The 15,347-nt window shown below is 43.7% G+C and overlaps 1 protein-coding gene across 4 annotated transcripts in view; it reads left to right on the top strand.

The window, feature by feature from the left end:
• RAPGEF2 (Rap guanine nucleotide exchange factor 2) overlaps positions 1-15,347 on the top strand; it is a 239,202-nt gene that overhangs the window by 85,939 nt on the left and 137,916 nt on the right. For all 4 annotated transcript variants that reach the window (XM_066573574.1, XM_066573576.1, XM_066573573.1 and 1 more), the window contains exon 3: positions 7,142-7,198. In XM_066573574.1, coding sequence (XP_066429671.1) covers positions 7,142-7,198 — 57 coding nt within the window. The remainder of the gene's footprint in view (positions 1-7,141; positions 7,199-15,347) is intronic.

The raw sequence follows: 15,347 nt of genomic DNA, 5'->3' as shown, positions 1-15,347 counted from the left end.
TGCGCAGTGGACCGGCCGTCACGGACCTCAGAGCCGCTGGGCTGCAGGGAGCATCCAGCCTCCGGACCACACTAAATACAGCTCCGGCGGCCGGGACAGAGGCCCCATCCTCTGCTGGTCCGGGAGCCAGGGCACAGAAGCCGCACAGAACTGAGCGGTGAGTGACATCTGCAGCCTTTCCATAGCTTGCAGCAGGCCCTGCTGGCTTAGGGTGACAATTTCTTTAATTATTAGCCGTACATTATTACCTGTAAACTGTTAGCATTTACAGCTGATAATGTACGGCCAACAGCAAATGGAACCCTCACCCTAAGCCAGCAGGGCCGGCTACAAGCAATGCACACTGTGCTGCTAGCACCTTCCACACTTGACCCTATCGGGAGCTGGGGGTGTGAGAGGGGCAGTCCTCCTGTCAAACCCCTAGCTTCCGGTGGCATCAAGATACACCAATACCAAAACCCTCTTGTAATGCCCCCAATGTTGTAAAGGGCACATCCCCACCCCTTTAACCCCCTCTAAATGTATCCTCTGTCTCCGCCCCCTATTCCCCGATCAATTTTCGAGCGCTAGATAAAAAGTACCAACCCCCACCTCCCTCCCCCAATTTGAATATCCTCTGCCTACAATTTCAATTTCCCCCCTCTCAACCTTTTTACTGGGTGACCTCTGAAAAAATAAAATAGATCTCGCCTTGCTATTTTTTTTATTGCTTTGTATAGTCAGGAATATACTCACGTCCTCTACCACTCGGTCTGGATGGTTACACTTGAATTCGTAAAAGCAGTTATGGGAATGTGGACACAAATGAAGTATTTTTCCAGCTTTATTGAAGGATGTGCTTACAAGACAGTCTGTCTTGTAAGCACATCCTTCAATAAAGCAGGATAAATACTTCATTTGTGTCCACATTCCCATAACTGCTTTTACATGGTGACGCTCGCCGATCTTTAATGGCCCCCAAAGGGCCAGGGGAAAAAGCCACCTTGAATAAAATTCTCTCAAAGGTATCCTCACAAACGGTTTCCAAAGCTACCCCTATTTTCTCCAATAAACTAAACAATATCGGCCTACGCATATTCACTTTCCCTTTTCTAAAGCCCTTTTAACGCTTGTCTAACCAAAAAATGTTTAGTAACATCCCCAACACCCCTTAACTTGCACCCAAAAGCCACCCCTGCCATAAAATGGTTCACCCTTGCAACTAACCACTTCTCCACCGAAGCTTCTAACCAACTCAATGAAGTCCCCACTCCATCCTCCTCTGACCTAACGACCCCACAATACAATAACCCCTCCTCCCACTCCCGCCATGCTGCACCATATGCAACCCTAGTACCCTGAGCCAGTGAACCTTCGATCAGGTGCCCCACTGCTCGCTTACCACGTTCCAAAGCCGAGATGGGCAAGTCTTCGCTGCTTCTTCCGCTCCTGGCGCCAACATCCTGAACCCCTCCCGCTGAAATTAAGAGAGCATCCGCAATTGAATTCTTGACCCCCGCAATGTGCACCTCCACTAACCACATATTTGACAATTCCTCCAAGACCAGGTGGCGCAACAAATTCACCACTGGTGGAAAGGAAGCAGTCAAGGTATTAATGACCTGAACTACCCCCATGTTGTCACAATGGAACCTCACCACCCTGTTTCGAAAATGAGAACCCCCAAAGCGTAATAGCCATGACTACTGGAAAAAGTTCCAACAGAACTAAGTTGTGCACTAAACCCGCCTTCTTCCATGCCTCTAGCCAATCTCCCACGCACCATTGCCCTTGAAAATAAGCACTAAAACCTGCTCTTCCAGCCGCGTCCGTAAACTGCTCCCAATCTACGTTCTCGCGCACCTCCTCAATTATTACAGATCTTCCGTTTATACCTCTCCAGAAAGGACGACCACACTGCCAAATCACCTTTGTGTCCTTTTCCCAGCTGGATAAAATGATGCGGAGCACGCACCCTGGGCCGTAGCTGATGCCAGTCTCATGCAAATCAGCATTATTCGGCAAGCAAAATTAAGTTTGCCCAATAATGACTTTAGCCCCCACAGCTGATCTTATTAAACCCACGGGCTCTGACTACCTCCTTCAAATCCTGTAATTTTTCCTCCGGCAACCGACATACCATTGCCTCTGAGTCAATGGTAATTCCCCAAAAACTCAAGTCGCGGGTCTCTTTGTTTTATCAGGGGCAAATAGTACCCCAAAATGCCGAGCGACCCACTGCAGTGTTCCTAACAGGGTTGCACATATATTCCCTCACCTCTTTAAATGCGATCAGTCAGGCACGGAATCCTTCAGTGTTGTGACTTCGGGCCTTTTACACTGAATCGTAAATTGTTGACTTGTCTGAAAATGAAGAGTTGTTTAATGTCAACGTGGCCAACGACTGAACAAGTCCGTATCATGCAGGCATAAGAATTGTTTGTCATTTGCCAGTCTTTTCTTTAAAAAGGCGATCTTTCAGTAATTTGAGGATAATTTTTAGCCTCCCATAACAGACCTACGATGGACCAAACGAGCTATGATAAAAAAGCAAACCATTATCTGCGCATGTAAACGGTCATCGTTTAAATGCAAATGACTCGTTCACTCATTCCAATGATTACCTGCCCGATGTAAAATTCCAATAGAATACCAATAATGGGAAATACATTTAAAAGATTGTGCTTAACCAAAAAATAAAGTGTAAGATATAAACTTTATTAAATGCACACAAATACGAGAGGAAAGATTGTATAAAAACAATTAATGACAACGATGGGGTGCGACAAGAATGGGGATAGGTGTACTGGGTAGCACTGAGCATGCTACATACCACGTATCTGCGCATGCGCTGCTCACCTGTACCTGGGACACCTAGGAAGTAGCACATCCTGGGGGAAGCCAATCCAGTTTGGAGGGCACGTTTAGGGACTGGGCTACCGGACTCTTCCTAATGGCTGCAATGCCCAGGTGATTCTTCACTGGTACGGCACATTCTCTATGAACTGCTCTAAAAGTTGATTTGTGGGTCATGTTGCATCTGCGAGTGTATATGCTGGTGGCCATCCTTAGAAACCTAGGCACATAGTGTATTACTTCATAATGGCGGTTTACGGGGCTGAAGAAAGCTGACCGGTTCCCTATAATAACGGATTCTGTAGAGTCTGTACAAAGACGATGCAAGTCTTCTGATACGAGGATACAGAAGAAGTCTGTCTCGTACTGTAGCATGTGCCTGAACTGTACAAGTAATGTTCAGACACACATGATCTGGTGGAAGCCTGCGGGATGAGCGTGTGATTTATCACCTACGTAAGCGCCTTTTTATTTTTTATTTATTTTTTTTCTTCTCGGACGCTGCATGGCACTTTATAAAGTACTAGCTTACCCGTCGCGCGTTGCTGCGAAGACAGACAGACATACATTCATTCGTTTTTATATATCTAGATAACAACCAATCACAGCGCAGCTTTCATGTTACCTTAGCAGTATAAAATATAACAACCAATCACAGCGCAGCTTTCATGTTACCTTAGTGGTATAATATATAACAACGAATCGCAGCACAGCTTTCATGCAACCTCAGTAGTATAAGAAGTAGCCACCAATCACAGCACAGCTTTCATGTTACCTCAGCAGTATAAGAAATAGCAACCAATCACAGCACAGCTTTCATGTTACCTCAGCAGTATAATATATAACAACCAATCACAGCACAGCTTTCATTTTACCTCAGCATTCTCAATATCCAGCAATTGTCTTGCGAAACGTTCGGTGGATGCATCATTTTGTGGTTGAACACGCATCTGTTGCTCGTAATGCCTTTTGCTTTCGTGCTTGAGATGGAAATCAAACGATCTTTGTCTGGGGGGCATAACTGTCGACGATGCTCGCACGCACCCTACCTATCCTAGGATAGTTGTACTATGCCTATAATCTTCCCAGGAGTGTACTCAACAACTTCCCAAAGTCTCATGGCAATTGGATGAATGGTGTAGTAATGCATAAAGGACAGACAGACAGACAGATAGACAGACAGACATTTATATATATCAGGAAGTGAGAGAATTAGATTCCGTACGTAAAATTTGGACGCTAATTGTTTTGCGCTTAGAATTGAATAATCGAGTTGGGACCCATTAGCTTTTCCTATTTATGACATAATCAATGCTCGTGCCAAATTTCATGTTTCTACAACATCGGGAAGTGAGAGAATTAGTGGCAATGATGGAAATCGAACGATCTACGTGGGGGGGGTCGTAACTGTTGACGACGCTCGCACGCGCGCCATTTATCGTAGGATAGTTGTACTATGCCTATAATCTTCCCAGGAGTGTACTCAACAACTTCCCAAAGTTTCATGGGGATCGGATGAATGGTGTAGTAGCGCATAAAGGACAAACAGACAGACATACACGCACGCAGACACGCAGCCACACAGACAGACATACATTCAATTTAATATATATAGACAAGTGTGTGTGGAACATCTCTAGAGGAGTATACAATATATGATGGTCCAAAGAAAACCCCTTCAATATCCAGAGGCTGGCAGCCCTTTTTACTAGGAGAAGACCTATTTGTGTGTCCATTATATTTTCTTGGCGTCTCCATTAGGTGTTTGGGGTCATGATGCTGGGTATCTTAGAGTTTATGGGGAGCAGTGCTTCTAGGCGAGTACAGAGGCCCAATACACCATGCCACAACTTTTTTTTCTGTAATTTTATCTTTTTACCTTTTGTCAAATTGAAAAAAATGTCACCGTGGTTAGGAAGGCCATTTTACAAGTGGTGACCGCGTACAGTTTGGACTCAGGCGGGTGTACAGGCCGTGGTGTATTTGTGCTTCATTCTATCGGAATGGATAGCATTGTGTAAACCTCCCCCTTGGTGGGTTCTGACATCCCACACTTTACGTGACATGGCAGGGAGTAGCGCTGTGTAGGAGTTGTTGTGTTTCGCGGCGGTATGAAGGAGCAGCTGCGCCATTTCAAGGGCTGTTTGCAGGAACTTTGAGTGCACAATTACACAGGGCTGTTCTTGTAAAACTGTCGTCTCTTAATTACATAATTGCTATGGAAAATATCCAAGTTGGAGAATGTCGGGAGGCTGAAAGGCAATATAATATGTCAGTGAGGTCTTTCTCTTAGTAATTTTAATGTACTGTAGTGATGTGACGGCGTTCATCTCCCCCGGTCCTACTGTCATCCGCCCGTGGTGCAGCACTTGTACCCGGTGACGGTGTTCAGCACCTTAGTCGTTCTGTATTTGCCGTATTTGCATCCACGGTTTGATCCTGAATTTGACTTTTTTTTTAACCCAAGGGAGACAACTGTGGCATGATGTATACAGCACATTCACAGGCATTGCATGTTCTACTTCTCGTCCGTGAAACGGACAGGAAAAGGACATGCCTTGAATTATTTCACGCAAATCGTAGGTTCACGCTAACTTTTTTTTGTAAGTGTTTATCATCATAGGCTATTATGGGGCTGTGTGCTCTCTGTGGAATCACATGGACAGTACTTGCCCCGCAAATACAGCCATGTGCCACTAATCTGAGGCTGGTTTCACACAGCTGAGATTCTTGCGCAAGATCTTTTAAATGGGGTCATACACATGAACATGCTTCCCCCCCCCCCCCTTTTTTTTGGCTTTGCACCACGGTGAGATTCGGGCGAAAAATTGCGGCATGTCCTATCTGTGGGCGGGCCCTCACATCGCCCCACGTACTAGGTGCACACGAGTGTAATGCAAGGTTTCCCATTGAAAACCATGGGAGACACTCCGCGATCCTCCGCCACTGCAGAGGATCACTACTCCCCCCAAAGTGATGTGAGGTGGGTTTGATACAAAAATCCCATGTTGACCAGCGGGATATCAGGCTGAGTTTCACGGTCTGATATCACACTCTCCTATGTGAAATTAGCCTAAGGGAGGACACCCACTGGCGTTTTTTTTTCTCCACTGCGCTGCGAGAGTAAAGGAAAAGTCTCGCAGCACAGTGCGAGAAAAAAAACGGCATCACGCCGCGATATCACCAGTCTTTTCAATGGGGCCAGCGGCAGCAGCGCTAGCCCCATTGAAAAGAAATGGATAATACCGCGGACTTCTGCCACAGCTGTGACAGCTGTTTCCTTCATCCTCATGGGAATGAAGGAATCCTCTGCCACAGCTGTCACAGCTGTGGCAGAAGTGCAGCATGCTAACCCATTGCTTTTAATGGGATCGGCGCTGCTGCCGGTCCCGTTAAAAGCAGTGGTTTGTAGCAAACCCTGCAGTATGATTTTCGGGGAAGGGCCTGAAATATAAGCCCTTCCCTGAATCATCAATAAGTGGTAAAAAAATTTTTTAAAAAATTACTTGCCTCTCCACCGCTCAGACGCGTCCTCCAGCTGGCTCCCCGACGCTGCTGTCTAGCACTTTCAGCAGGCGGGGATTTAAAAATTGCCGCCCCCTGAAAGGGCTGTGCTGATTGGCTGAGGGCTCAGCCAATAGCAGCTAGTGCTTAGCTATTGGCTGAGCGCTCAGCCAATTACAGATAGTGCTATTCATGAATGAATAGCTAAGCACTATGACAGCTGTGGCAGAAGTCCGTGGTATTTTCCCTATGTTTTCAATGGGGCTAGCGCTGCTGCCGCTGGCCCCATTGACAACACTGGCGATATGCCGGTTGTTTTTCGGCGTCTTTCTTGCTCTGCGAGGCAAGAGTTGTCACGTGCTCTCACAGCGCAAGAAAGAAAATCTCACCAGTGGGTGTCCACCCTAAGGGAGCATATCGATTGTGCTAGAAGAAATTACGGAATGGCAGAGTAGTTCAATTGTGAAACCATAAAGCAGAAGAGGAGGGAAAATGAAATCTGGATTGCTCCGCCAGTGATTTGGACTGCAGTATACTACATTTACATGGGTGCCTATGCTAGGAGCTGGGCCGCTAGGGTTACAGACCCGTCTGATAACTTAGTTTACCACTGCCGCAGTATATATTTTTTGCTCCCAACGATATATATTCGTGGCTATACTTGGCATTAAAATGGATTTCATTTTCCCCGTCTCTCATGGAGCACACGAGTGCCTATACGTTGTCACATTGCAGGGCAGTATTACTAGGCGGTATATGTGGAATTGTTCTATTAATGTTCATCTGTCTTCCTGTATTGCAGACTGATGTGTGAAACGGTCCGATACGAGAGACACGAAGCTAATGAAGTCTTGTACTAGTAAGTGCCATTTCCTTCACTTCACCAGATGTCATGTTTCATGCCAGGATCTGTTTTCTTACTCTTCTCTTCTATAAAGTTCTAGAAATTCATGTTTTGCACATTCCAGTTCCTCAGCGATAAGCCGGGAATGTGAAGTATTTGTAGGGATCGTTGAAATCTAGCATGTTACACACTGGAAGGCTTCCAGCTTTTATCTGATCGCTCTCCCATTTACTAGTAAGGCCGGTGATGTATGGTGTGCATCATTTACAAGCCATCACTGAGCCATGAAACCATAGAATTGATGTCTGTTCAGACTTCGTATTTTCAGCCACACCATAAGGTGATCGGTAGTCCATGCACGGTGCAGGTAGATGGGACGTTTTCCTTTTTATCTTCCCTCATGTGAAAAAATACTAACTTTACTACTGTTTCCCCAAATATAAGACAGTGTCTTATATTAATTTTTGTTCAAAAAGGTTTAACTTTTTTACATGTATAGCTGCCTGGACACTATTTAAATTGACTTTTTTAATTAACTGTTTGCAGGGCTTAATTTTGGAGTAGGGCTTATATTTCAAGCATCCTCAAAAAGCCTGAAAAATCATTTTGCATTCTCAAAAATTCTGGAAAATGTTATGTCTTACTTTCAGGGTATGTCTTATTTTCAGGGAAACAGGATAGCTGCTCGTTAATAAGGAAAACTCTGCATTGTGCTAATGGGGTCTATGGACCTGGATGGTGATTGCGTGTCATCTAAATTCTGGGGTCCCAACTGATTTTTATTTTATATAAATATGAAACAAGGCCAAACTTTAGTGTACTTTTAAATTTAAAAACACACTTTGAAGGGAATAGGTCATCGGAAAATGCCCTACTGTGTCATTCAAGCTTTTAGGTTACGTGTGTCTGTGTTTTTTTTTGTTTTGTTTGCTTTTTAATTAATATTCTACTGCATTCTCTGTATCTTAAATAAAAATCCTGTAATTTAAAACAAGTCTTGTAACAATGACTGGATATTGTAAGCCAAAGCAAAAATAACCATACACAGACAGCTGTTTCGGGGTGATTGCCCCTCATCAGTGTGCAGTAGGTTTCTGGCTTGGCTAGTGAGAGGCCTATAGATGTGGGTCAGGAAGGGTATTGTTTCTCCTTCTAGGAGAGCACCTAGAAGGTTACTGAGGAGACTTATAAGGCAGAGGTATTGTTCCATCTTCCAATTTGCATATTTCCCAAAGGAGCACGGATGGCCTTATAAGTCTCCTTTGGCTTACAATTCCCAGTCATTGTTACAAGACTTGTCTAAAAAGTCTACCATTGACTTGCAGGAATGCTGCCATCCAATAGGTGGCACTGCAGAGGTATTATTCGGTCTTCCCATTCACATGGAAATGTGAAATGCTGAACGATAAGTGAAGGAGAAGTTCACGATTCCCAACAATGATTTACCTGTCTAAATAGGCTTCCCGAACGCACTGGTGATGACTACCAGCGTGTTCACTTGGGCCAATGAGAATTGTGAGGTTCTTGTTAGATTTAAAAGGAGCATTAGTTATATACATGTGAAGGATGTTTCCACACACCCCCAGTCATCCTAGTGCCCCCCTGTGCACTACACACACACCTCATCACAGTTTCCATGTACTGTGCACACACCCCATCACAGCCTCCCTATACTGCCCTCTCCCCACTCATCACAGCCTCCCTATACTGCCCTCTCCCCACTCATCACAGCCTCCCTATACTGCCCTCTCCCAGTCCTCACTCCTCTCAGCCTCTGTATATTGTCCTTTCCCCCCTCATTACAGCCCCCATGTGCAACTCCAATTTTAAAAACTTGAGACTCTGTGCAAAGTGTTGAGGGAAAAAAACCAATGCAATGATTTGGAAATCTCATATAATGTTATTTTATTTACAATAAGACACCTCAGGAGTTGAAAGTGAGACATTTTTTCATTTCATGTAAAAAATGTAACAGAAATTGATGGCAGCAACACATCTCACAAAAGGCTGGGACAGGGGCAACGAAAGGTTGGAAAAGTAAGTGGTACTAATGAACAACAGATGGAGGGTCAATTTTATACTAAGTTACGTGACTGTGTATAAAAAGAGCATGGTAGAGAGGCAGAGTCTTTCAGAAGCAAGGATGGTCAGAAGTTTATCAGTCTCTGAAAAAGGCCCGCTGCACACGGGCGGAAATTCCACGGTGGGATTTTCCGCAGAATTTCCGCCCCTGCCCGCCTGCATAGAATTGCATTTCAAAACGCAATCCTATGTAGACGGCCGTGATTTATCCGCGTGAAATCACATGTGGAAAACAAATTGTGGCATGTTCTATTTCTGTGCAGGTCTTGCAGAGGCCCACACAGAAATGTCGCTCCCGACGCGCCAGCTCCGCTCTGCATGCGCCGCTGGGCGGCAGCCAGCACATCACAGAAAGGGGAGAAGACACGGAAGAAGGTGAGCTGCACTGCTCACTGCAGGGGAATGGGTCGGATCCTGCTGTGAGAATTCTCCCGTCTGCAGGCGGCCCAACGGCATCTAAAAATAATGAAACTTTGAGAAAATTGTTCCTCAACATAAAATTGTGAAGACTATGAATATCTCACCATCTATAGTACATAATATCAAAAGATTCAGAGAATCTGGAGAAATTCATGTGCACAATAGACAAGACCGACGGTCAATACTGGACGTTTGAGATCTGCGGGCCCTCAAGCATCACTGCATTAAAAACGGGCATGATTCTGTAATGCAAATCACTATATGGACTCTGAATGCAAGGAATACATCCAGAAATCATTGTCTGAACAGTTTGCTGTATCATGCAAAAAATATATATAAACATGTATCAACACAATACAGAAACACCAGTGTCCTCTATGGGCCAAAGCTCATATAAAATGGACTGAGGCAAAATTCTGTGGCCAGATGAATCAAAATGTGAAATTCCTTTTGGAAACCTTGGACCTAAGAGGAGAGGGACCATCCAGCTTGTTATCAGCACACAGTTCAATACCCTGCATCTCTGATGGTATGGGGTGCCTATTGCATGGGCAGCTTACACATTGTGAAAGGCACCCTTCAATGCTGACCAGTATATAGAGGTATTATAACTACATATTCTCCCATCCAGACAAAGTCTCTTTTGGGGAAGGCCTTGTATATTTCAGCTAGGCAATGCTATAAACCACTTTCTGCACCCATCACAACAGCATGGCTTCACAGAAGAAGAGTCCAGGTGATGAACCGGCCGCCCGCAGTCCAGACCTTTCACCAATGGGAAAACATTTGGCACATTGTGAAATGAAAAATCCATCAAAGATAACCCGGACTGTGGAGCAGCTAGAATCCTACATCAGACAAGAATGGGCCAACCTTTGCCTCCCAAAACTCCAGCAATTAGTCTCACTTCCCAGATGTTTACAGACTGTTGTAAAAAGAGGGGATGCTACACAATGGTAGACACTAGTTTTTCAAGATGTGTTGCTGCCATTAATTTCTAAATGAGTTTTTTTTTTTTTTTTTTTTAATGCAATGAAAATATGGCCCATTTGAGCTTCTAATGTGTTTGTTCTACTGTGAAGAAAATATGGTTATGTAGGATTCGCATATCATTGCAGCCTTTATTATTTTGTTACATCTATTTACATATTACACAGTGTTCCAACTTTTTTGAATTGAATTTGTACTTTCCTCTCACCCCAGTCTGATATAAGCCCAGCTCACGGGGGGCAGGACTAATCTCTATTGCAATCCGCCAAAACTTAGTTTTGTGCCTCAGTGAAATGACGATTCTATTAATTGTCCAGCCGTGCTCCAGACTACTGGTCTCTCTGTTCATGAGGCTGCTGTAAAGCATATCTTTGAATGCTGTTAACAGCAATTTAGGCCACTTTGGAATCCCCTATAACCAGAAAACTGAATAAAGATCTATAATAAGAAAAAAGTATGATGATCAATAACTGGTTTTAATTTGCAAAAGAAGAATAGCTGCTATATCTTTTTTTTTTTTGTGTAACTATAGTTGGCAAAATTACATGTTTTTGCATGTCATATTTTTTATTTTTAATGGCGTAAATTGCCTTTTTGTCTCGTAGTAAAAAGCGTACTACTTAAAATGTTGGCCCTTTAAAGGAAATTAGTTATTTGCTAGTATTTTCCTCTGATCACAGCTTGCAAGTATGGCATATGCTATAAGGATGGGTAGAGGTGGCAGCGCCGTGTTAATCAGCGTTTTAGAAAGGTATTAGTTTTCATGTCTATCTAAATAAATGATCTCATAGGTTTTGGATCAAAGCCTGAAAGCTGAAACCACAAAGAGTGGCTGTACATGGTTTATCAATTCCCCGGGGAGGCCGGATCTATTCTGTCACGTTGGGAGCATATAATAGGAAGAGGCATCATCTGTACAGTGTGTCCCTGTCACTACCAGATTAGCTCTATTAATTACTTTGCCCTGTGGTTTATTTTGGGTAAATCAACTGGACTGTTTGTTCCTAGATAATTCCTGTAATTTCAGGTGAAGCTACTTTTGTCGTCTACAGACCAGTGCCTCATTTATCTCTTTGTATGGTATTTACTGGCAGCGTGGTGTATGAGGAGTAGGCTAAAGGCACAGCGCTCATATATGGTATGCCATCCACCTATCTCTTTTAGCATTGAAGAACTACTTACCAATCCAGGGTCAGTGGCTACAGCAGTACCATTGTCCCAACATTACGTTTTCTGTTATGAAGTATAGGGAATATGTTGTGTTTAGTACGTTGTTGGGGCTGTTGCCTGAACTCTATCCCATTTTCTGGGCAGTGGCACACCATCAGTTAACGAGAAATCCACCCAATTTGGAGGTTGTTCTATTTAATTTCTTGACCCCACAATCAGCAGGATGTGCTGTTGACATTGACCTACCTTAGGAGTATGTACTATGGCTGTCTGGAGTACATACATTTACACTGTGCTATGAAGTCAGCTCTTCCCATGATCTCCACCTATGCTTGGAAAATTGGGGCAGTGGTGACAAACTTTTGTCCCCTCTAAAGATGCATGTGGTCTTCCAATTGACCATGCACATGGTGATCTTGGTGATGGTATAAATGAACATAAAAAGAGTTGATTTCTTTTTTTGTAATTGTTGCTTAGCACTTATCTCCAGTGGAGGCAGACCAGGTTTCTGCTATGGAGCCCGTTAGGCAGAGGCTGGGGGCCAGATGTCTTCGTCACCATCCCACCCTATCAATTGTGAGCAAAACCCATCCAATATGAACTTAATTCTGCCCTGTATCTACCCAGTTCTGCCATTTCATGTTTGTTCTCTGTTTCTCTCTTTACTACTCCTTTCCTTTAAGAAAACCAGGAAGTGGTGTGGCCAGACTTGTCACAAGATTCAGCTGGCGACAGAGCACAGACATAATAATCTTTGTTTATATAGCACCAACATTTTCCGCAGCGCTCGGTTTACATGCTAGTCAAATATTTCTGGCCAACCCCTCTGGTGCCGTGGCGCTGCCTCCTCCTATTTTGGCACCGCTGCTTGTCCACCCTACCTGAGCATCAACACTCTCCATGGACCATCTCTGCTCCAGACAGTACTAACTGTATCTATTTGCTGTGGCCAAGTGCCTGAGGAAGGACAATACAGTATGTGAGTTTATATACTGTATATGGTCACTCACTGTGCGGATGATGGAGAAGGTTTAAGGGAGGGGGTGAACAGTTAAAAATGGGATGTGGCTTTCACTAATTGGGCATGAGGAAAGCGCTGGCACACTGACCACAAGACGTTCTACAGGACTGGACTCTCTCAGAAGCTGAGAAGAAAGTTCATTGCTGTCCATTGCTCTTCAGTTGCATCATGCAAATCAAATCTGATTGGATAAAAGCTGATATTGCCGACTTGTCCTTGCTCTCAGCCAGAGGGGCCCGATTCTGACTTTCGCTAATGAAAGTATATTACAAGTTTGTTTTCAGGTCGATTTTAGCCATTTATCAAGAGTGTTTTTATTTTCCAAGTGAACTTTAAGTTTAGCGTTCGGTTAATGCCACACCACATAAGCCGTGATGAAATGCAAGGCTACGTTTTAGAAGCTCTAGTGAGTTTTTGTTTCCATAGTAGGAAAAACTTGGTTTCCCAGTGAAGTAACATTATGCCTACAATGAATAAAGACAAATGTAATTAGTGCGCAAGAACAAATTATTTCTGCAGAGTTCCCCAATTGCTGGCTTAACTCATACCCTCGCTGCCTTCCATTTTCAGACTCCTCATATGACATAATGTCTCCAGTCCCGTTAGCTGAACAAACATATAATTAGGAGGCGTTTACTTCAGATAGTGCGGCGAGGCCACGTGAACTCCAAGCTCTGTCAAGTTGAATGCATCGCTTTACAAATCCTTGTATTAACACCACCACCTGCATTGTATTGTGGGCAGCCATATTCCGGACTGATCTTATATCTGGGAAGTACACCTTCCCCTTTTTAGACTATTTAAAAAAAACAAACCCAAAGTTACTATGTTACTATATTTCTATACAGCGGTATGCATGGTTCCATTGAAAGGCCTTTCTGGAATATATAGAATCTGTTATATAGATCCAATGGAACAGTACCTCTGTAGCGCCACCTATTGGATGGCAGCATTCCTGCAAATCAATGTCCAACCCTTTATACAGGTCTTTATAATTGGGAATTGAAAAACAAAAGCCAGAATCCATACACGGACAGCTGTTTCGGGGTGTTTGCCCCCTCATCGGTGTGCGGTAGGTTTCTGGCTTGGCTAGTGAGAGGCCTATGACATTCATCGGGAAGGGTATTGTCTCCTTAAGGAGAGCACCTAGGTGAGTGAGGTTATAAGGCCCTGCAAGCTCCTCTGGGAAATATATGCAAATAAGGAAAATGGAACCATACCTGAGGTTTGGTTGTAGGGTAATGTTCCATCTTCCTTATTTGCATATATTTCCCAGAGGAGCCTGCATGGCCTTATAAGTTTCCTCATTCACCTCCTAGGTGCTCTCCTTAAGGAGAGATGATAGCCTTACCGACCCATATGGATCCAAAGTATGATTGAGACTTGTGGCTGAAGCTACAGGACTACAGAACTGTTGAAGAGTTAACTACATGAACTTCTGAACCATACGAGAGGGTTGGTAACAGTTTAATTTGTATCTGACATTCTACTATTCCTCAGCCACTACATGGTACGATGACTGGTGATAGAATCCTCTCCGCGGGGCCTTGGGGTGTGGAGGCTGTGTGCGTGCTGTTTGCCACCATTCTGCTTGTCGGATTAGGTGTAATAAGATTTACATCACATAGTTAATGTTGAAGTGCTTTAATCCTCGCCACTTACATTTGGCTACTTTGCGGTGACCTTACTGACAGAGGTGAGTTACGTGTCTATCTGATGGCACCGCTCATTTGTAGGTTACTTGCTTCCATACCCACCTTTTCAGATAGTTCCTTAAAATTGTGAAACTAGAGATAGTTTGAGTCTTACTTTCTAATAGTAGAGGGGGAGAGCGATGATAGAATACTGTGTAGCTACGGTCCCATTTAATCCCCTGATATGCAGAATGCTGATGGCACCTCAGGGATTTGGACAATGCCCCTAAGAAATCAGTTTAAACCTATGCATGGAGGCATATCTGAGCCGGGGGCTTTAGAAAAATGCTTTTTTTTACCTGCTGGCTTCAGTGACTATTTAGAGATCTTGGCATGCCACAATGGTGAATAATTGCTGCTTAACTACTTGTATATCTCTGTCACAATCAGTTAAATAGCGGACTTGTACAGAAGTGTAGCAGACTAATACAAAGATTTACTATTCCACATCAAAATGTAGTATACTGTACTTGGCTTGTACTGGTTTACAATTTGAAAAACACTGAATATCATGAATCCATCATGGCGGTAAAATATACTCATTGTCAAAAAAACCCCAAAAAACAAGCACTTAGGAGGAGTTGTCAGAATGTAATGCAAGCGCTGCAGAATAAGTTGGAGCTATACAAATAAAGATTATTAATAATGAAATCTTATTTATGTTGTAACATTGATATTGATATAAGGAAGTGATTACATATCGGAGCAAAAGGATAATATATTGCAGAAAACTGAACACTTGAAGGGAGGCTCTAGTACCCTGTTGTGCTACCTGTAGCTTGGATAC

This window comes from Eleutherodactylus coqui, chromosome 7, assembly GCF_035609145.1.
Source record: "Eleutherodactylus coqui strain aEleCoq1 chromosome 7, aEleCoq1.hap1, whole genome shotgun sequence".
NCBI lineage: Eukaryota > Metazoa > Chordata > Amphibia > Anura > Eleutherodactylidae > Eleutherodactylus > Eleutherodactylus coqui.
The sequence above is the reverse complement of the archived record's forward strand: the minus strand, read 5'-3'. Positions and strand labels throughout refer to the sequence as shown.